General features: G+C 37.1%; 1 protein-coding gene across 1 annotated transcript in view; it reads left to right on the forward strand.

The window, feature by feature from the left end:
- The window catches only part of GALNT2 (polypeptide N-acetylgalactosaminyltransferase 2), a 101,073-nt gene that overhangs the window by 61,001 nt on the left and 16,640 nt on the right, over positions 1-23,432 (forward strand). The window contains exons 4-10 of the mRNA XM_052806103.1: positions 4,526-4,624; positions 5,213-5,280; positions 6,228-6,293; positions 9,657-9,778; positions 15,888-15,975; positions 19,816-19,903; positions 20,452-20,555. Of these exons, the coding sequence (XP_052662063.1) occupies positions 4,526-4,624; positions 5,213-5,280; positions 6,228-6,293; positions 9,657-9,778; positions 15,888-15,975; positions 19,816-19,903; positions 20,452-20,555 (635 nt within the window). The remainder of the gene's footprint in view (positions 1-4,525; positions 4,625-5,212; positions 5,281-6,227; positions 6,294-9,656; positions 9,779-15,887; positions 15,976-19,815; positions 19,904-20,451; positions 20,556-23,432) is intronic.

Raw genomic sequence — 23,432 nt, forward strand, 5'->3', positions numbered from 1 at the left:
AGAAATCTTTAACTTAAAAAAGGGCTTGAGTGACTTGCACTAATCTTGTTTAAGCAGAATTGATTAATATTAAAACAGCAGTTGTTCATTAGGGCTTCCATAACTTAAAAATAACAGAAGCAGGTTGAACTTGGTTTTAAAAACTAGGCAAGCATAGGGTCAAAGCATAAAATTAGCCAACTGTGTATAGTTAATTTGCCTAACTAATTCTGCAGTTAGGGTGAATATACATTCACAGCTTTGTAGGTAGAAGAAGCTGGAGAAGGCACCAGAGGGAGAGAGAAAAGGAAGGTGCCTGGTTTTTCTCCGTAAAGCTCTTTAATCAGGAATGGCATAGCGAAGGAGATTTGTATAAAAACTCAGACACTTACTGTGTCATTTTTAAATCCCTTCTATAATAACACGGTTTTAGGTTCCTTTAAGTAGATGATTTGTAGATAAAGCTAGTTGTGTAGAATTTGCCATTAATTGAATGGAAAAGTAGGAAGAATCTGATGTTTCACTTGTTGCCATGAAAGCAGTGAAAAGCACAATGCCCCTGGTATACTGAGGAGTTTAAAATTACTTTTGAGTTTTCTTCATCACATCACTTTTTTTTCACAAGAAATGCATTTTAACTTTTTAGATCAGTTATTCTTTTCCCACAAGAGCAAAGCTCAGCCACCAACTTCTAGAAGCTTCTATGATTCAGATATGCAGAATTTGGAATTTTTCTAGATACTGAATAATCTCTCAGGTGGGTCTAACAGACGAATGCTCTACTTTGAAAAGAACTTAAATAAGAGAGATGACAGGAGACAAATTATATTACAGTGACTATGTTTGTTTTAACTGTCAGTGTTGTGATTATATGCTGACCTGCCTGTGTGTTTTCAATAAATGGAGCTGGAAAAAGAACCCTGCAATGGACAGAGAAAGAGAGATGTTTCTAGGGAAAGGCTGTATCTCTGCTGTGATTATTACTTAGACTTTGCTGTGGAGCAGATTTAAGTGCCCATCAGTCTGTAAATGCTCATCTTTTTGCAGAAAAAAACCCCAACCAACCAACCAAAAAACCCCAAACCAAACTGAAGCAATCATTCCTGCAAACTGTCCATGATGCTTTCCCTGCCATGTTGCAATTAATTTTCCTTCCATTTTGGCAAGGACATTCACTGCAGAAGCTGAAAAAGTTGCATGAAATATTTGTTTGGGTACTGTCCAATGGAAAGAGCAAGAGCAATAGCCATAGGATGAAGAATATGTTACAGATCTGAGCACATGACACTTGGAAGCATGTTATTTTCCATAAAATTGGAGGCAACTGTGTTAAGATTAAGATCTCTTATGGAGCTGCTACAATCTTTTTCTTTAAGAAAAGAAACCTGGATGAGGAAATACTTGTTTCTGCTTAAGCAACTTTTTATTAATTGTATTGATGTGTCTAAGAGGCTGTTTGACTTTAAAATAACTACATAATAATACTATTTAATTGCTGAAATTGTATAGGCTGCTTAGAAGCAGTTTACAGGATTCTACACTAGATATGTAAATGTGTATATAATCATGCATCTCTTTTTTTATACTACATTGTTTAGTCTTTTCTGCATTGGACAAACTTTTACTAGCAATGGGTTAAGACCAAAGTTTACTACTTGCTTTTTGTGAAAGCTGCCAGCAGTACTTCGGAACACTTTGGTTCGCCTGTTTAAGCTGCTGCTTGCCTTTATTTTAAGCAAAAAGGAGAAGTGAGAAACAGGCAGATACAACATAAAGGAAGCAGAGAGAGAAGAGGTCTGAGCAGGAACACAGATTCTCACTCCAGCTGATGCTCACAACTGCCACTTCCAACAGCTTTGAGAAACCTCTGGGTTTCCTTCTGTTGCAGTCTGTTTATGACGTGTAACTGAGAGCTATCCTTGTCATGGTAGATTTTGGAGATCCAGAAAGTGAGTGTCACAGTTGTAATAGGAAACTTCCAGAGCTGTCCTCCTGTCAGTGTAAAATAGTCTCTGAAGTGGGAGGAAGGGTGAACTACCCCATGGTTTTTGTGGACCAGTGTCCGCCATGCTTACTTTGGACCAGTGGTTTCTGATCGTGTCTCTTAACTGATGTGTTGGCATAATTCTTGAGAAAACTGGTAAGTACTTTAGCTGGACTAAACTGTGTTTTCTTCTTCATTTGGCAACTATTAGAAGCTTCTGACCTCACACTCAAGTTTTATTCTTAAGCAGAGAAGAAACAAACTTTCCTGTTTCCTTGGTACCCAGACATCTGTTGAGGTGAATGTTCTCCTTGCACTCGTTAAAGTGGATATTTCTGTCAAAAAAATGGTTTCAACAAACCATAGAGGTTTCTGAAAATTTGCTAATGATATGAACTAGTCCAGTGACTCAAATTTCTGCGGGGAAGAATGTACTTTTCATGTTTTAACTGATTTTAATGACCTACGCTAAGCATTGATGGTCTAGATTGAAGTTTTCAGTTCAAGTTCTATTTTATCCAAATGTATTTTGTCATTCTGCACGTAAAATTAAGTGCTGTAACTTGAGGAAAGAAAGTCTAATCTCCATGCCAAAAGTGATGACATTGTTTCTTTGGTTTGAGTTTCAAGTATGGCACTATTGACACAGAGAATAGGAGGAGGACTGCCACTGAGTCAGTTAAAGCAGGGGTTTTTGGAGAGCTGAGAGCAGAAATACTCAGTGAAACACTCCTCCAGTTTTATTTGGAAATCTAAAAATCTTAATTTCTCCTTCAGAAATATGCACTAGTGCTCTTCTCTTGAGTTTTCTTAAAATTGAGAGGCTTCATTGCCTTGAGTAATTCTACCCTAAGATGTGCTCTGGCTCAAGTGCTCTCTTCTGCAAAAAGATCAGTATAAGATTAATGTGACTTTTAAAATTATTCTAATGCAGGTGCTTCATGTGATAACTGCATGCACAGTAGACTTGTCCTCTGTGGGCAATTTGAAATTTAGCACAAAAAAAGAGTATCTTTTTTGGCACCATAGACTTTGGTGTATTATAGCTGGATGTCTTATACTTATCTAAATGAATTGCCAGAAGCTCACAATAGAGAAGGTCTTAGTTTTTCACTTTCGAGGAATGCATACATGTTTGATTTAGTGCTTCAACGCTGGGCACTAGTGCCGAAGCCATCTTGTACGCCCACCGTTTGAGAAACGAGGCAATCGTAGGGTTGGCATGGGCTTTGTTTTTCTTCAGAGCAAGTGAGTTCACCATGGCACAATAATGTTTTGTTTCACGGCAAGCACTGATGTGTGTGACGTTATGGGTGTGCTGTATCGAAAACACTGCGGGTCTGTGGGGTTTTTTGGGGTGGGCAAGGGCAAGAAGCGCGTTGCTGCTCGCGCTCTGATTCCGGGAAGTTGAAGGTTGCAAGGTTTATGATGCGTGTTGCAGATGTTTAATCAGGTGTGGAGAGGCCTTTTATATAGGCAGAGGCCTAGTTTTAGAAGTTCAGGTAGCAATGTAACTTACCTCTCTTCCCTTAAAAGCTAGTTTGATTAATACTGCACAGAGTACAGAATTATTTGCTGAATTGCTACAGGTGTATGCTAGCCAGATTTATCCCGTCTCAAGACAACTAGGCCTGTTAAAGCTCTACCCCTAATATTAAATAAAAGATATGTGAAGAAATACATCACTGGTGTACGTTACTGCATGAATGGCGATGCGTATCGTGACCTGTCAGACTGTAATGCTTTCAGCATAAACTCATTATACAGCATTTTCTAGTACTGTTAGCTTCTAATACAATGAGAGTAGTGTCTTTTTTAGGTTTATTGTCAGAGGACTTAAACAGCTTAACTTTATGTAGTCCTGCAGGAAGTATTTTGGGATTTGCTTCTTTTTGCTTATTATATTAATTTCAGGCTATTAGAGGTGATGAAAAATGAGTTGACATAGGTGGAATATTTCATTATTTTTATGGTTTGGAAGGATGTGGTTCTGTGTTTAGTTGGCTCAACTTGTCACAGCTAGCTTTGTTCTTCAAATTCTGAATGTTGCAATCCTTACAACTTCTCATTAGAATAGAAAACTGGTTTTATCTATGAGCAAGACCAGGATGCTACAGGAGGTTTAAAAACTAAAGGGAGAAGTGGAGGCATGCCATTCTAAAAAAGAGACATATGGTAGCCTGTGAACCTGTGCATTTCATTGAAAATATGCTCATTTGCTTAATGTATTGAATGCTTTTAATGTAAAATAAGTGCTCTGGTTTCATACTCAGTTGCATGAAAGGTATCTATGACATACTGTGGTGATGGTAGTCCTGTGACTTTTCTGAACCTGCCTATAGCTAACACAGACCGTTCGTAGTCTGTTTTGTACCAAGACAACTACCAAAAGTGGCAGAAGAGAAGTTGGTTATAATCACACCTGCAAAAAGATATTGCATTCTTCCTAGGTAGATGTAGCGTGTACCCGAGTTTAATAGGTAACTGCTTCATGATGAAGGCTGTTTGCTAAGCCTGGGATGTAAATATTATGTTTAAATAACAGGGTATTCTGTCTTCCAGGTGTCAACGGAAACAATGGCGGATAGATTTGCCAGCCACTAGTGTGGTGATCACCTTTCATAATGAGGCAAGATCTGCTTTGCTTCGAACTGTTGTCAGGTATACCTAAGAGAGACCTTGATTCCCCCCCCCCCCCCCCCCCCAGGCCATTCATTTGTGTCAGATAATGGCTTATGATAAGGAAGGGAAGTAACAATCCATTATGCTTTTCTGAACCATTTGCAGAGGGAAAGCTGGGCCTTAATTTCATTGATGCCTCCAGTTCTTAATGTTCTGAAACAACAGCATTAAACAAAGAAAATCGCTCCCCTTAACTACAAATGCATGAAAGTGTGGCACCGATTACTAGAAGATGTTTGGAGGTTGGCTGTATAACTAGTTTCAAGAAAAACTCAGGGAAGATGGATTCCCAGGGGGTAGTTGACCTAAAGCTATCTGCAAGACTTCCATGTTGCAAGTTGTCTGTTCTACTCATTTCTTAGAGACTGGAATTTCAGGGAGAATGATTCAGTGTGTGCCTCTTTTCACAAATGCTTTCTGTAAGAATAAGCCAATAGCTGTTGTTGAAGATAAGGTCCTTGGCTAGGTTCTACTGTGGCTTAACAAAGTAACTGCTTTTATGACATTATTATGGAACATTAAGACTGCTTAGTAGTGAATACTTTTTTTTCTTTTGGTCTGTTTCAGTGTCCTTAAAAAAAGCCCACCACATCTTATTAAGGAAATCATACTTGTGGATGACTACAGTAATGATTGTAAGTACTTTTACAGGGTCTTAACTTTATTTTGTTTATTCTGGTAAGACTTTCTGTAGATGCTGGTAGGTGACTCAGTTAAGAATAGGTCACATGAGTAGGAGTTTGCAGAGGCTGATCCAAACCCAGTTCTTAATTCTTTTATATCTGTCACTGTGGAAATGTGAGCAGTTCTGACAAATATTTCAGGTATATCTTATTACTTCCTGCTAGCTGAAGGAGCAGAGTGTATAGCTGAAAACAGCCTTTACATAGTATGTTATCTGATGTAAAAATAAAATCCATGGTGCTTGCACCAAATATTTTTTTGTAGTACTGCTTTAAATGAACGCAGGTCTCCATCAGTCTCTTGGAAAAATTCTTACTAAATCTAAAATAAGTCAAGGTTTTTAAGTACGTGGGTATCACAATACAAACTTGAACAATTGAAATGGACCTCTGAGTAACATTTCTTAAAGGAAGTTAATGTCTACATTTGCATTGTTAGTTTATAGCTAGTTTAGGATAGGTTTAAGCCTTAATGTTGGTTAAAAAGTGAACTTTCTTATCTGCAAAGAAAACAGTTTATTTAATCCTATAAAAGGTTTTTTTTTTTCTTATGCAATGTAGAAACTGTCTAAAGTAAGCAGAGAATATCATGAAATAAAAATATTTCAAAAGTGTAAAATTAAATTAGCTTTAAATAACATAATGAGTATAGTAATTTCTTTGCCTGGTAGCTTTTCTTTATTTCTGTTGAGACAAGTAGGTAATTTTTTTTTTAAGCATATGTCTTATATTTAACTGTTTATGACCATAAACATTTTCCACTACAAAGCTTTTGTTTTTCTTTGAAGACAGCCTCTCTTACGGTATACAGTGTTGGATATCAAACTGGTTTTCATCACTTGATTACTTGGTGTTTTTTTGTTGTTTTGTTTTGTTTTTTTGTTTTTTTTTTTTAAAAGCTGAGGATGGTGCTCTCTTGGGAAAAATTGAAAAAGTGCGAGTTCTTCGAAACGATCGCCGAGAAGGTAGGCTTAATCTGGGGGAAGGAAGATACAAATTCCACTGTGTTGCCTTATCTGTTAATCTTCACCAAGTCTTTTAAAGGAACATTCTGCTATACACTCCATATTGGAGGGGGGATTTTCACTTTATAAATCAACTTACTAGTGGAAGGAATAAAAACAAATGCATTTGTGCAAGTAAAACCAGTAATTCTGATTAATTCCATGTTGTTGTGTGTGCAGTTGCCCGCTGTTGGCGTTCACCAACTTGAGAAATTGCCTTTTACCCTCAACCTCTCCTTTCTCTTACTGTACTGAATCCTCAGTTGAGCTGCTCCCATTGTACATAAGGTCTCACTGTAAACTGTATGAATGTTTGAAACAATCCAGCTTAAAAAGACCGTGTTTTGTTTTTGGTTTTTTTGGTTTGTTTTTTTTTTTGCTGGTTCCCTTACTAGTGTAAGGATCCAGTTGATGTACAGCCTGGCAAACAAACTGTTTGGCAGACTTGAGAGGGTTTGAGCAGCCAGGAGGGCCGGGACCATGTATGCCAGTTTTGCTGAAGCCAGTGGGCCATGTAACAGACTTTGTCTTAACATTTTTGTTTTCCTCTTTGTTGCTTTGTGACTTGTGGTCTCGTATCACTGAGCCCTTCAGTCAGCAGCTTCCTTGCTATGGAGCTTAAAGCATTAGATACAGGCAACTGTTATTCTACAGCTGTTTGAAATAATAACTGACAGTTTATTGTTGAAATAGCTGACTGAGCAGATATGTGCTTGTTTATTTTTGTAGGATCTGTATCTTCTAGGCTGCCAGCCTGGCCTGGGGAGCAGCTAGAATCATTTAGACTGTCAGAAACTGGAAATGACATGCACAAAACCTGTGTTGTTGTGCCATAATTAATTATTGCGAACTGATGGGCTCTTAGTGTTTGTAAATATTTTGTTTGGGATATTCTTGTGAACAAAGGCTTGTTAGGAAAGCAGACCTTCTATGACTTGCCATGGTTGCAGGGTTCTGAGTAAGTTTATCATTCCTCTGATCAGTACAGCACTTAAAGATGGAGATAATCGTAATAGCAAAATGGAATGAAGTAAAACTTTCTTGATTTTTATTTTTTAGTAATTATATTAACTTTGTACTGCATACACAGATAAACTGAATTTTCATTCATACTTAAAAATATGCATCAGTATATCTGACAATGAAATTCAATTTGACAAATCTTTTGTAATGTCAAAAAAGAACAACTATTTGCAAATTGAAGGCACAGTACTGCCTTACTTGGTATTTTTGTGAGATTAGGATTAAATTATTACCTGTGGGATCTACCGTACTGTTTATGAAGTTTTGCCTAGACGTGTGTATGTGCAACCAGGTGATAGTTTTTTAAATTAAAATATTTTAAGATTTCATTTGATTGCTGGCTTGTTATGCTTGACTTTGATACTCACTTTGCTTTTCATTTTAAAGTGTAGACTGATACTGATGTCTCAGACACAAATTAAAATTTAAGAGAATCAGTAGAATCAGCCAGTGTATAAGATGCTATAAGTAACATGTTAGTATCAACAACAGAGGAAGGCAGTGTGGTTTAAAATAAAAGTTAAAATAAAGGCAGAGTGTCTGTGGAGGGGATGACATTGACTGCCTTGCTTTCAGAAATATGTGATAGTAGCTTTTGGTCTAATCTGTAAGACCAGAGTTTGTTATGGGAACAGATGTATTTTGGAGGGCGTGGTAGTCTGTGAATAAATGTTAGGGGAACCTTCTCAACTTTCTGTAAGGTTGAGTGTGATTGTAGAAGACTCAGTGACCCAAGTGGTCACCTCAGAAGTGGGGCAAAAAAATGCATATTAGAAACACTGTTGTGTGTTTTCTATGGCAGTAGAGCAAGACAGTAGGTTCTATAAGAATGTAAGTTAGCAATAATAAGCTCTGGAAAGGAGGAATTGCAGAAGTAAAACAAACATAGCTAGAGTGCTTGAGGAATGGTTTGATATGGAAAAACTGAACAGAACAGGTTCAAAGGTTGGAATTAGGGAGGCAGCATAAAAAAAATGAGGTATAGTTAGCTGCCAATGTGCAACAGATAAGGTGTAGAAAGTACTGTCGGAGAGCATCAGCACAGTGTGTATCTACAACAGTGATGCGCTCACGTTTGTGCTAAGAGATAGTACAAGGGTCTTGATGAGGCTGTTTATTGCTGAATGTTGGACAGACCAACAAGCTTTGCCTCTTAAGCATCTTGTATTCTGTTTGGCAGTTACATTTTGCAGGTTTATTTTGTAAAGGGAATGGAAAGAAATGGGGTTGACTGTTTTACAAAGTTTCAGTTAGGGGAAAATGAAACCCCAAAACCAAAACAGACTTGGTGTGAAACAATGTAGAAAGGAAAAGGAAAAAAAAAGTAATTACTTGGCTTTGGTCTTGAGTGACAATGAAATCAACTAATTTTGAATAGTAATAGAGAAAAATAGGGAGGAAATTTGCAAAGGACTGAGGAAGCTTGCTATTTTCTGTAGTGGAGTAAATGGTGGGGTGTTCTAGGGTATGTGTGTAAATATAGCAAGAGACTTTAAGGAATGGTGAGGTCATCCAATGAACAAATATTAAAAGTGAATTAAGGAAGGAAAGGAACAGGGCAAATCAGTGAGGGGATCTGTATAACTGAGGTGTAGAGAAGAGAAGAACCTCTTGGCTTTACCAGAATTTTCTACTTAAAGAAATCTTTTCAAGATAAGATTTTCAAAAAAACCCTAAAACCAACCAACAAAACAAAACCAAAAAACCCCCTGCTAAACTACAAAACAAGAGAGTTGCAAGAAACACAGAGGAAATACAGTTGAAAGGGGTGGGGGTAAGGCTCTCAGGCATGAATTGATGAAGCATGGTTATTTCTGGAAGAAGTTGACAGAAGAATGGACAGACTGTAGTGAGAACTAAGATGGGGGTCAGCAAAAAGGTGGGGGAGATAAGTTAATGATGGTGCTTTCCTCAGTTCTATCGTAGAGCTGTAGGAAAGGTGTTTGTTTCCAGGACTGATCTTGAGTAACGTTTGTCAGTATAATTACCTTTTACTGTAATGCAGACCCAGCTGTACTTGTGTATCACTTTTTTTTGAAAAGGTACTCTAATTCTTCTACTTAAATCAGATTGAAACCTGTAGACTAGGGTGCAGTACGTTGGAAGCTTGCAGGCTGTTTGGTATGAAGTCATTTCACTAAATTTTTAACTAGTATCTCATTTTGATAATGGAACTTGTGTGTTTGTCCTGTCTGAGTTAGAGTAATTTAATTAATGACTAACTTGGAATGGAATAGTTTCTCACTACTGTTGATTGTTTTCCTCAGTAAGTACTTAAAACTTTCTATCTTTAATTCTCAGGCTTGATGCGCTCCCGTGTCAGAGGGGCAGATGCAGCACAAGCAAAAGTGCTGACCTTCCTGGATAGTCACTGTGAATGCAATGAACACTGGCTGGAACCGCTTTTGGAAAGAGTAGCTGAGGTTAGTAAAGAGTTCTTCTAAAGTAATTTCCTGAAGAAGTAGCTTTTAAATTTTAAAGCCATCTGGTTTATACTACATTAATTTTATGCATTTTTCTAAGGAAGCTTTTTCTCTGAAGTGAGATGATGGAGATGATCAGAGTGTTCTGTGATTAAAACCCACTTTTTGTTCATTTAATCTGTGAACACAGGAACATAAAATGTGAATATTTATTATTATCTTTACAAGCAATTTAAATATATGCTTCTTTGGTTCTTTAGGGATCTCCTCAGTAAGTGTTGAAAATCTTTAGAGCAAAGTATAGTTCTCCTCAACCAGTATCTTCTCAATGTAATTCAGTTTACCTGAGTATTTATGCCTCATTAAGATTCAGCATGATAATAGGAGAGAGGTTGAGCTGTGAAACCAAAATTGTCATGGAAATTAGCAGGGACTGTGGGCTTTCAGCTTCTATGAAAATGATGCTTAGTCAGTGTCCTGGAAAAGCAATTGAGAGGATTGAAAGTATACTGTTTTCTCCAGGGCTTGGTTATACTTGTTAACTTGCTCTGGAGGAACTCAGTTGAAGTGGAAAGTGAATCAAGTGTGATCCCAAAAACCACTGGGGAACACTCAAGACTACAGGGTTTTTCTTCTTTCTTAATTGCATTCCCTTTCTGGTCAGCTCCCCTTCCTGGAAAGGCTTTCTTTCAAACTGCTCCTGGTCAAAATGGTTTTGCTAAGCTACCCCGTCTTGTTAAGGCCCAGTTCTTTGCTTATCCTCCCTACAGTTCCCTTTGCACTTCCCCCAAAAGGGGGGGGTGGGGGGGGGGAAGGAAGTAAAACCCGTGTACTCAATATGCCACTGGAGAAGCTATCAACTGATGACTGATTTTCCTTATTCTGTTTGGTTCTGTGATGGTTTACTGTCTATTCCAGAAATACTGTAAGTGGCCTAAGACATATCAGCAGTTAAAATCCTATTTTGGACTAGAAATAACTTTAATCAGCTCAAACCTGGACACTATTAAAGTACTTAGAGCCTACAAAGCCCTTGAGCATGAGAAACATAGCACTTCCTTCTATTTTTGTGCCTGTGTGAAGTGGTGTAGCCTCAGAAGGGTCGGGGCAATTTCTCTATAATTATTAACTAGGAAAATAAACTTGAAGGCATTACATGTATCTCAGAAGGAAGTGGAGAATGTTTGCAGCTAAAACACTAATGGATTCTAGGACGTGGAATCTGTTTTCAAGCCTTTTTGTGTAAATGGTTTGAAGCATCTACCTGTTCGAGAAATCAGAAGAGAAATGGTAGTTTTGGTCAACAAACCCCTGCTTTTTAGTAAGACAGCTATTTTGCCATTTACCCTTTTTCTTGTCTATGACTTTTTTCAGGGCATGCTCGTTTAGCTTTCTGAAACTGATAATGCGTTGTGAAAAAGTGTTACCTTTGCATCGTAACAGAATGTAAAATCTCTTATTAAATAGCTGACAATTTTGTGGAGATCCAGCATTCCATGTGGTATACTTGGTGGGAGAAACTGGTGCATATTTTGCTTTGTGCGGCAGCTACTTTTTAGCAGCACAGGAATTATTAGATCCTTCAAAACTTGCTCCTCACAATTGTCACCATGGTACACGCTAATCATGTGTACAAAACTTGAATAGTTTTCAGTTGTATGAATATGTTTTTTCATTCTTAAAAGCTTGATGTACTGTTAAATAAATAATTGATGTGGAATTCTAGTTTACTTTCATCTGGGAAGACTCCCAACCAACAGGTGTGAGGTTTGATAAAGTAGCTTCTAAGCTTTCTGCTTGTTCAAATACTTAAGGCATGGATAGTGTTTACCTATAGTATATGATGGTTCTTTGTTATTTTAAATGGATTGATTTTACTCACAGTGCAGATAGTATGCTAATTGGCAGCATTTTCTTGATAGTCTCAGTGACAAGAGGCTGAATAGATGTGAACTCATATCTGCTCTGGCCTCAAAGGTAACTTTTTCAGGTCAGGGGTACTATGCATTAATACAGTATTTTCTGATGCACTGCTGTATCTGTTCTGTATGTGGTGGAAAGTGTGGGTTTTTTCTTTTTTCCTTTTGTTCCAGAATAGCCCACCTGGCATTTAATTCTGTTGGAGTTTTAGTTGTGTATGTTACAATATAAAAATATATAGCTTCCAAGAAACAGTCTGAATTGAATCAGTTCTACAATACTCTATCTGATGTGCTGTAACCACTTTAGAAAGCTACATCTTTGACATCTTGCTTGTGTTAGGAGTACCTGAGGCATCAAGCTCTCCTCTTCAGTTGAAGGATAATCCATCCCATGGTTTTCTTCTTAGAGATGATTTCCTGGTTAGAGTATCTTTGTGTCTTGACCAGGCTTGCTTAGCATTCCTAGAGGGGTCTGGCACTGCTAGGGATCTTTCTTCAGCAATTTGAGCAAAGGCTTAAAGCAGAAGCAACATACATAAAAGGTGAATAGTTTAGAGTTCAGAATGTGTACAGATACCTGTGTAACCTGGAGCTGGTATATCTTCTCCCTCTTTACTCCCTCCTGGAGAATGGCTTTCTGCCTGATTCCCTAAGGCTACCTTTTATGTCGTCCTCTAGATTTTTTTGTGTGCTTGTTAGTTAGGGGAGATCAAACAAGGAGCCAGTTTAACCCTTTAATTCCCCCAAAATGTCAACATAGTAATAAGTGTACACAACCTTATAAACACTGGTAACTACTGGCTATTGAATGAATATTTGTCTGCTTGGCTTTTTCCATTTCCACTTTCTAATCACTTTGATGTTCTATTCTTACAATATATCAGTTACATGAGAAAAATAAAAATTGGAAGATTCTGGTGCAGGACTGAACTAATCTGTTTTCATAGCATAGCCATAAAGCCTGTCACTTTTAGGAAGGTATTTTTAAACAAAGACGATCTTAAAAGGAAGAAAGAGCTAAGATTAAGAAATGAGATGTGGATTCCTTTTTCATATCTGTCTCAGATTTTGTGACCCTGAATGAGTCAACTTTTAACTGGCACAATGCTGAAAGGAAAATATTTATATTTTCTCTTAAGAGTGTTGTGAAGCTTAATCTTTGAAGTGTCTTGAGATTTTTAGAGAGGGGGGAAGCAATGTATGCAGAACCTTGAGGAAAATTTCTGATGGTTTATGAGAATAATATATAATAGACTAACTCTCTAGAGCATACATAACCTCCTCATGAAATACTAAAATGAAGTAGTCTGCTACAAGCTTCCAGGCACTAGAGACTTGCAGTATTCACAGGTTATTTCTTTCCATTACCCTCAGCAAGAAACACATGGTTTTCCAGTTGTGTGTTCCATTATAAGTTATGGTGAAACCCTTCAGAATGAAACAGAACATTACAAAAAGACTTCCTTTTTGCTTGTGTTTTTTTGTTTCGAAAATGCACATTGGATTTCTACTTTAATCACACTATGGATAAATAAATATCTTGCTTTAGGACAATTTAAAGGGGGCAGCTGCTGTGTAGTATTTTAAGTGAATGAACTCTGTGTACTTTGGAGACCCACAAGCTCTTTCTTTGTAGCAATCTCTGTATTGACAACTTCGTAGTGCCCTGCAAAGCATCACCTTAAGAATGTGCAAGTCTTTTGTCTGCTTTGCTGCTGAGCAAATCTATAATTTCAAATCATGGAAGGAACAGCATGTTTCCAAGCCAACGAAGTGGGGGTTGTACATTAAACTGAATGTTTATAACCTGGGTATTTGTCTGTTGGAGAAAAAACTGTAAGTTGTTTAAATAATACATTAGGTGTAGCAAGTGGTGTTAGTGTGGTGTCGCACTGATACTGATAGAACTAATCAGACCAGCAGTAAAAGCCTGAGGAAATCCCAAATGCATAGAGACAGCGTGCTACCTGCTTACTCAGCATGGTGGAGATGGGTTTGAAGCCTAACTGAAGCTCTACCTAATGTAATACTTGACAGCTTGGGAAATTTTTACCACCAGGTTCAACTGTGCCAAGTAGAACCTTTTGAGAAAATGCAGATTTTTGTCAGAAAAGATTTTTAGAGATGGGCGTAGATGTATAAGCTGTCTTAGCTTCAGCTAAGGAAAGAAGGAGAAAGAAAGGAAGGGTGGTTTCATTTTTGTTTCGTGTATTTCATGGGTGTATTGTGAATAGCTGGACAGGCTGGATATCTTCTATCTCATCAGTCTTTAAATAAAAGAGTTTTCTAATTCTATCACTGTATATAGAATGCCTAAAATAAGGTCATGGGTGCACCTGAAATGCTTTAGCAGTATAGGAGGGCACACAAACACAGTTAGTGTTTCGCAGTTAAGGTGCCGTAAATCATTATTGCTTCCCAAGTACAACACAGTTAGCAAAACTGTATGCTTGCCATTATAAACATGGACTTGGGGCTACAGCTAACAGAAACAGGAGCTAAAGATGTGATCGATGGGGAGGTAGGACAGGTTGGTCTTTTTTGTCTGTGTTTCTAGCTTGCTTTAGACCAAGCTAATTGATACTTAGTAGCAGACCTGATTAGATGTTACATTACATCCCTCATAAAAGCAGGTATTTGGCCAGGGTGGTTCAGCTGCCGTGATACTTAAAAGGAGTGTAGAAATCAATAATGAGTCTTCAGCTTTTAGCTTAGTCTTCAGCTTGAATTCTCTTGGGTTCACTTGGATTCTCCTTTTGGCTGATACAGAAGTTAGTGACCTGTTGCTCACTCAGGCAGAATGACCTAATAAATGCCAACAATGTAATTAGGGCTTATTAAAATCAGCACAGATTGAATAGTTAAGATCCAATAAATGAAAATGGGTGTCTAGTGTCCTTATTGGACCAAGCAAAGCATTTGACTAAAAGAGTTGTTTTTAAGTCTCTTGTTAGGAGCTCAAGCTATTCTCATACTAGTTTGGTTCCAATCTGTTCTGTACAATACTGATTAGGAAGGGGGATGCATTGCTGAAACACTGTATAGAATATATGTGTTGTTGTTTGAAGACATACTTATGAAATAAATTCTTAAAATGGAGATGTTTAGATTGGTATGGTTTTTTAACCATGAGAACTGTTTCTCTGTTAACAGTTGCCAAAATATCCCGTTTGTTCAAAACATTTGTTTATATTCACAGATTTGGTGATACACTATTCTGAAGTTATCTGTGCTCTCTGAATGATGTTAAATTGTGGACCTCAAACTTTTATTTTGAACTCAAGCAAAATGTTCCATCAAACTACCATAGAAGTTATGCTTCAGTCTGTAAATGTAACTTTTTTTTCCCCCCAATAACTCATGGAGACAAATTGGCTTAACCATGATATTGTATTTCTAATATTAGATGAGTCTTTTTTTTAAAGTACTGATGTCTTGTGATCCTACTGGATGATGCACGTGGAGCTGTTGGAAAGATTTTTGTTTTTCTTAAACTGTTTTGACAAAAACATCAGCTGAGGTAATTAACAATGCTCAGAGTACTATATGAGACCTTGGTTGGACAGAGGAATGTGGTATCTGTACCACTGGAATCTTGGCTGCTGGAGATTAATAGCATTCATTAGTTTGAGGTGGTTTTAGGTTCTCTTTACTGTCTAAGTATCTGATATTGAAGTGTGATTCTGCTAGTGTGAAATGGGTTAGCATTAACCTAAGACTTTTCTGATTGCAGAAAGGCCTAAGTGTTCCTTAAAGGTTGAAATAATAAGACCGTAATACACTGCGTGGCTAGAGATTTGCTGTGGAAAATATGAATTGCCTGGATGCTTCTTTTCTTGGAGCTGGTTTTAAAAGTAAGAATGGAAGTGCTGTTTGCTCGACTGCCTTTAGAACTACAAGTTTGCTGCCTTCTTCAAGAGCAAGTCAGAAGAGGGGGATTACTTGAATATAAGTAGCCTAGAATAGAAAGAGGATTCCCAGCTATATTGTGTGGTTTCTGCTTTCTGAAGCAGTGCTGAGCAATGCTATTCACAGCACTGGCTATTCAGAGCTGTAAGTTGAAGTAGGGGGAGAGCTGGGGGAGACGTGCTAATGAAATCCTGCTGAACTGTTCAACATCTCATCCTGTCTGAATCTTTATATGTTGATTTCATTATTTCAATATTACTTTCTAATATTTATTTTAGGACAAGACCAGAGTTGTGTCTCCTATTATTGATGTAATTAATATGGACAACTTCCAGTATGTGGGGGCGTCAGCTGATTTAAAAGGCGGTATGTACCTGTACTGGAATACAGATTTAAAAAAAAAAAAAAAAAAAAAGCATCAAGAATCAAAGCTCATGATCACTGCAGTTGTGGAATGAGCAATTAACATACTGTTCTTCCCTTTCATATATCTGGTTTTAAGTTCTGTAGGTTACTTGTTTCTAGGCTTGGATTTTAATTGGCCTTATTGTCCTCTACTTTAAAACAGTTGATCTTTATTATACTAATATTTATAAGTTTATGCTGCCTTTTACCAATGTGCAAGACTCGCTCCAATGTAGGATTGTATGAATATGTCAGAAGCAGCTTATGGCCAGAGCTTATGATTCTCTTTTTAGATAAGACAGGCTTTAATTGCTCACTAGCTTAGAAGCCCATCAGCAATGCAGTGCCTATGAGTTTTTTTTCAAGATGCTGATTTGCTTTAAAAATTAAACTCTTCTGAGTAAGCAGAAGGCTTTGGAATGTGTTTAAAAAATAAATGTTATTGTTAGCCATGATCTGTAATTGTGAAGAGAGTAACATGTGACCGTGAAAATTTGTAGCATTTATACCTTTACCGTTATAAAAATTCCCTGTTAAGTTTAGAAGTACTCTACAGTTTCACTATGTCTAGCTAGTGTAAACTGTTGACAGCAAATAGTAAAAAGACTTGTGAAGCACTCAATAAAAATGAATACAATAAAAAAATCCTCCCCTTTCCTTTTCCAAAGAGGGGGAGGGCAACCACACACTAAAATCCTTACTCATTACAATTTTTATAAAACTTTTTTCACTCCTAGCAAGAATCTAGAGTTTAAAATAGCTGTTCTCTGCCCCCCCCCCTTTTTTTTAATAATTATTCCCACAACCCTGGAAACTGAACTGTCTGCATAAAGATATAAGATGAGCCACTGTATAGAAATTACGTAGTGCTGTTCCCACAGTGTTTCAGCTTTTTCTAAATGGACTTTATTGAGTGAGGAAGGAAAAAAAATTTCAAGCCTGTTCTTTCAGTTACTAGTCTCCAACCGGCCACCAAGTGTTGTTCCAGTAAACTAAAATAAAAGCAATATTTGCATAATGTTGCATATGCTTCAAGTTCGTCAGTGATCTGGAGGCGAGAGGTTCTGTATCCTTTTAATTAACGTTTTGAAATAACACCTACAGTGCATATATTCACAGTATGCTAATGTATAGTTCTGTGCTATTATCTGTGTGCCAGCTTTATTAAAACCTTTAGGCTTTTACCCAATCTATTCATTATACCTCGAGTATGGAAATCTCTATACCATTATGTGGTTTTTATTGTTGTCTGCAGTAGGAGGAGGAATTCTTTCATTGAAATCTTCGATTGGTTCCTGCGGGGTTCATGCTCTTTAATTCTTCCCAAGTGAAGTGGGAGAAGATTGAGAGATCATTTCACTTGCTACTGCTTTTCATGCTTCATCTTTGGAACTACGTTTCTCTTTTTCTTTTCTTTTCTTTTCTTTTTCTTTTTTTGTGTGCTCATTTTCTCCCCTCGTACACAATAGAAATAGATAGATTTTTTTTTTTAAGTGCATGGAGCCTCTGTATTTCTGGGCTGAGGAGTGAGAAGCTGTCTTTTTTTAATGTTAACAATAGAAATTTTGCACATACCAGTGTTTAAAGCTATTTGGGGGTCTGTTGAAACGTGAATCATATATTTCTTTTCAGTTCCCAGAGGACAGATTACCATGTTAGAGGCACTACAGCATTTGGCATCACAGGGACACATTCACTGGGGCCAAGTCTAAACATGGAAACCAAACTATGCTTTCAACCTTAGACACAGTATCTGTGTGGCTGAAGCATGGAGACTTGAGACAGCTGGGACAGCATTTGTGCCTGGTCTGTATTGAAAGAACTTAATCACCCAAGACAAGCAACCTAGCAAATGCTACAAACTTTTTAAAGCGGACAGGGCTGAAATAATTCCCAAGTCTGGCCAATACTAAATCCATGCACTTCATGTTACAAATTTTTTTTTGAGGGAGGGATTTGTGAAAGTGTTTATACTGCCCTGAGAAACACTTTAATTACTGGAATAAACTGTAGTTAACGGAGATCTAATAATTTAGAGTATGCCTATGATGCAGTTTACACTGGATGGAATTTCATGTTGGATATGCACTTGTGTTTAAAAATACTTCCTTTACAGAGTTACTGATATTATCTCATTGAGTGCAGATTTTTCCCAGACTCAGTGAAAATGGAGATGGAAAACCATTTTTTATGGGTAGACAATTTGTGCACTTGTTCGGAGTTTGTAACAGAGTGCTGTGTTCCAAAAGAGACCCCTTGTGTTCACTGGAGTATATGTAACTCTATCTCCACTGCTTCTGCCAGAGAACAGTAGGTTTTTTCAAAGTTCTCCCAGATGCAAGTAATTTTGCTGGGTACGTATGATACGTATGCTGGGTACGACTTTTTAACTGCATGGAAATATTGGAGCTCATTTTACTTTTCATGCTGGAGGCTTTGCAGTACTATCGATTGTAGCCATTTTACTGTTTTGCTACTTGGAGTTTTAGAGTAGTTAGATGGTCTTTCATTTTTACAGTGCAACACTTCATGAAGTACTCAAACATGGAGAGAAAGAGTTGGCATGCATGCTGTAAAGACTGTTCAGGATAATTTCTGTAGTGTGCGTGTGATAAATATCTTGTGAGTTAAAATGAAAACTGTTTAGTTTTCAACTCTGCATCAGTCATTACTATGCATGTTTACAGATGCAGACAGATAGTTTGTAGGACTGTAATTGTTGTCTGTTTACTTTAGCTTTTTCTCCACAAAGTAGTTGCTTTATCTTTATGCTGGAGAAAGAAAACTACTGACATCTGTGCACCAGAAATCTGGAAATCATTCCTTACATGACCTCATAGGATGTAAATGTGTTTGGCAGCAGGCAGTCTGCGTAAGGCTGATTTGCTAGGTGTACTGGGAGAGGGCTATGGACCTTGTGTAGTTTTTTAATAGATGTTCATGCTTATGGGCATAACCCAGCTCAAAAACTATTATGAAAGTGTTTCCTATAGGGAGTTTGTCTTGTACCAGCTGTGTATTGTTGCCTAAAGGAGGTAATTCAAATGGTTGTCACGTAGAAAGCTGCTGTAGGTCACCTATTGGTCTTGTCTATTCTAGTGATCTTTATGGGCTTCTGTGCTTAACTCAGGAAAGGACCAGACCAGCTGTTGCTGTGTGTACACACCTATATGTACATATATAAGGGAAGTAAGATTTTGGTGCTCTAGCACTTGCCTCGGGTTTAAAAAATGATGCACTTGGAAGTATGCAGTGGGAAAGCAGGAAGTTAAAGGAATGTTAGTAAGATAAGAGGGAGCTCCATAACCTGGTGTGACCTTCATGATGGAGAGCTCCTGCTGATAGAGGAGTACCAAGAGTACTGCGTAAAGCCTGTGTAAACATAAATATGTGATCATTTGATAAGAGTTGAAATGCAATTGTGCAGTAAAGACTGTTAGGAGCATTTGTAATGGCTGGAAGATCTTCACATGATGTTCTATTCAATGTAAAGATATGAGATGTTGGATTCATATATGAGGCTTTTGCTTTGTCACTTGTTGACTGGGTTTCTTACTTTGCGTAATAGATGGCAACAAGAGGAATGGAAGTTACTTAATATTTGAGATTCCTGTTTTATTGCCCTGTCAACTTCTTTACCTTTCATCTGGACTTGTCTGTTTTCTACCCAGAAGTTTGTCCAAGTTTAAATTTTTAATTTAAATTACAGTTCCCAGTGTTTTCAGTCAACATTATGTTACTACAAGTTGAATGATGACCGCAGTCTTTTTAACATCCTACTCTAATATTTTCTTCTTGAAGGCTTTGATTGGAACCTGGTGTTCAAGTGGGATTACATGACACCAGAGCAAAGAAGAGCACGGCAAGGAAATCCGGTTGCTCCCATAAAGTATGTCTGTACCACCACTTCTCCCTCTAATAGATTGCAGTTTGCAACTAAACAAAGTTAGAAATCATCTTCTCTAAGTCTGGAAGGGGATCTTTACTATAGCTTTCATTAATAATGAAATTTCATTCATATTTATGTAACATTATGAGACTCATAAATAAGTTGTATTTAAAAAAAATACTTTAAAGCACACTAGTAGATTATTTACCCTTAACAAAAAGTCGATGTCACTTTGTTTAAAGCTGGTATGTTTTGAAGGCTAAAAATACAGCATCAGTATTAATGTTTTATTGCTGGCACAAATTGCCACCCTTTACGTCAGGAACTTGTAAGCCAAATGGAGATCTGGAAACTGCCTCAGAAGGTGATCAGGGTACTATATATGCCATAGAAATGTGTGCAGACAACATTTGAATTGATATATGCAAAATTAGTTGCATTCGAAAGCATTGCAAATTTTTTCAAGGGGGTATTAACCTTGAGGTGCAAATAATGGTTGCCTCTGAGTTCATGGTTCTGTAAGTATTTAATTTTTCTTGTCTGTTTAGGACACCCATGATAGCTGGTGGGTTATTTGTGATGGACAAATCCTATTTTGAAGAACTAGGGAAGTATGACATGATGATGGATGTTTGGGGTGGAGAAAACTTAGGTATGTATATTATCTGTCTTCAGATCAGTCTTAAAAGAAAGCATGTTTCACCATTGCCTGTACTGTCACGGAGTCATGGTCTTCCTGATTTTGTGCAGAGGGTTAAAACCAGAGTTAAAACTTCACATGCGTTACTGGTGAAATCCAAAAGGTTTATTTCAATGAAAGAATTAAAACAAGGTAGGAATTATATGCTAAATATGAGAGAATAAAAGTGTTTGTTCATTAGGCAGGGAATTTTTTTTGTAATGGAAGTTGGCTGATAAAATAAAAAAATTACAGGATGTAGATAAGCAATTACTTTCAAAAATGCTATCTTGTTTGAAAGTCACATCCTCATCCAAAGTTATTGATTAAAATACAATAGTGTTTAAATGCTGGCAATTTAAGGCATGTTTTAAGATGTTGCTGAAATTTAATCGTGAAAAGTAGAACACAGGAGTTCATGAGTTTAATGTTCTTACATACACCTTAAGAAATCAGTTAAAACATAGCTGACTAAAGAATAATCTATTTCTTAACTTTAATAATAGTATACTGCCTGACATCTAAACTTAGTGAGTTTTTTAATTTGATACCCCTTCTTTAGCCCTGTGAGGTAATTATGGTTGAGAAGGCATTTTTGCTGTAAGTCCTTATTTTCAGATATTTAAGTGAGTGGGATTTAGGGAGGAGGGAGGAGGAGCTGAGAGAACTTGAGCTTTAGCCATTTCTTCTTTGACCTGGCAGTTAAATCTGGTGTTATTAGGGGGTTTTTGGCTCTTTGCATTACAGTATTGTACAAAGTTTTTTTCTGCAGTTAAGACCGGTATATTTGTACTAAAACAAAAAACAAACAAACAACAAAAAAAAAGATTTGGGAGGAGCAGAACTCTACAACTTCTCAAAACTTCCAGTCTGTCATTAATTTAGTGTTTTGGGGTAGAGATGCATCTCAGACATTTTAAGTAGTGTGTTTTAGGACCAGTTCTAAGGATAGAAACTTCTCTACTGCATGTGCTAGCTGCAGAATCCTAAAATACCTTGAACTTGTGAAAACCCATGAGTATTTTGAGTTACTGAAATATGCATATGCATTGAGCATATGCTTGGCCTTCAAGGAAATGTCTGCTGTATACAGCACACTAAGTATGGAGACATGGTAACCAAATGTTTAACACTCCTGTAAGGAACTAAAAGGCTGGAAGAGGCATCCTTACAGTCCAGTCTCTGACCTTCCTATGCAACACTCAAAGAAACCTCTTACATATTTTGAACAATTACTTTCTGTGTTTCTGTGTTCTCATTATTTTGGCTGTATATTGCTAAATTGTATTAATATGAATATCATAATTTTTCATTTTTTAAATGTCCTGGAAAGTCATTGGATAAACTTACTACAGCAGTACTCATGTTCACTCTAAAAACCTCTTTTGCCACTAGAGCACTTAAATATTTGATTAGCTGCAAGCATGTACTTGAGCGACCAAGTTTTTTCTGAAAATTTAGCAGCTGCCTTTATGCTTTGATAACTGGGGCCTTGATAGCAGGAAAGGGCACAAGCAACAGCTCCTCACTCAAGGTGAGAAGACTGCATGCAAAAAGCTGCTGATGTTGCTCTTGCTCCATTCTGTTTCTTTTCCTCCATGGGAAGGAGGAAATGGAGACTTTGGGGTGCCTTTTCTCGGCTCCCTGAGAAGGCAAAGTCAGTCAGTCCAGCAGACAGCTAATAATTTGTTCATAGTTGCCAGACTAACTGAAGACGAGTAAAAATCACATGGCGTATGATTTAATTTGCAATAAATGACACATTCACCAGTTACTGGAAATCTGTGACATGTAGTTTAAAATTCAACATGCACATTTGTCAGGCCTCTTTACTCTCAAGTATATCTCTGGATCAGCAGCTTGACGTTACGTACAAATAACCTACTAGACTTGCAAAATAATTCTATACGTTATATTTATGCTTTATAAAACTTCGCATTTTTCCTTCAAGCATGTGCAGAGCAGCTGTTATGAGATTTAGTTTACATGTTAGTATAGTCTCAACTTTAGAAATTTCAAGATGGACCTGTGGTATTTTGTCTAAATTAGCCAAGGGACAGCTCTTACCATGAAGATACTGTGCGTTTTCAGATTGTTGCTAAATATGACTGATAACACATGCTCACTGTACAAAACATGGATCAAGGTTTGTTCAGTCTTGTCTTAAATTTGTAAATTCTAATTCTCAGAATCTTTACAATGCTTTTTGATAAGCATAGGAGGATTGGAGTACACTGGAGACTGGATGAACCATTAGAAGGTTTGGGTCTAATTTGAAAACCTAGGCTTTTCTTAATAATTTTGCTAAAATCAGGGAGCAAGTAAGACATTCCCCATCTTCAATAATGATGACACACTACAATGAAAAGAGCAAATCTGTTAGAGAGGTGTAACATAATCTGATGCAACTGAAGAACTTTTGACATGCTGTTTATGCCTTTTTAATGAAAAACTGTGTCCACTGAAATTGTTACAATAGTAGTATTTCTTCTCCCACTGTGAGTATGGCAAAAAAGATGTCTTAAGGGAGTTTGTGGGGTTTTTTTTAAGTTTTAGTTGCTGTACATTCCTTTTTCTTTAAAAATCCACACAGGCTTTAGAAGCCATGTTGGTGCAAATAAGAATTAGTTTGCTTCTCCTTACTTACTAGTCCTTTGCTGTCTTTCCTATAGAGTTATTTTTCATCATTTTCACTTTTTTTTTAGATTCTTCAGAATCTAAGGTGCCAGAAAGTATACATGTAGGTTTACATTTCTGGGAATTTATGGAAGGAGAATTAATCAAATTAATGTACACAGTAGAGGAAGCTATGAATAATGAAAAAAGTTGACACAAGATATTTCTAAATTA

The sequence above is a fragment of the Harpia harpyja genome, chromosome 13 (genome assembly GCF_026419915.1).
Source record: "Harpia harpyja isolate bHarHar1 chromosome 13, bHarHar1 primary haplotype, whole genome shotgun sequence".
Lineage (NCBI taxonomy): Eukaryota > Metazoa > Chordata > Aves > Accipitriformes > Accipitridae > Harpia > Harpia harpyja.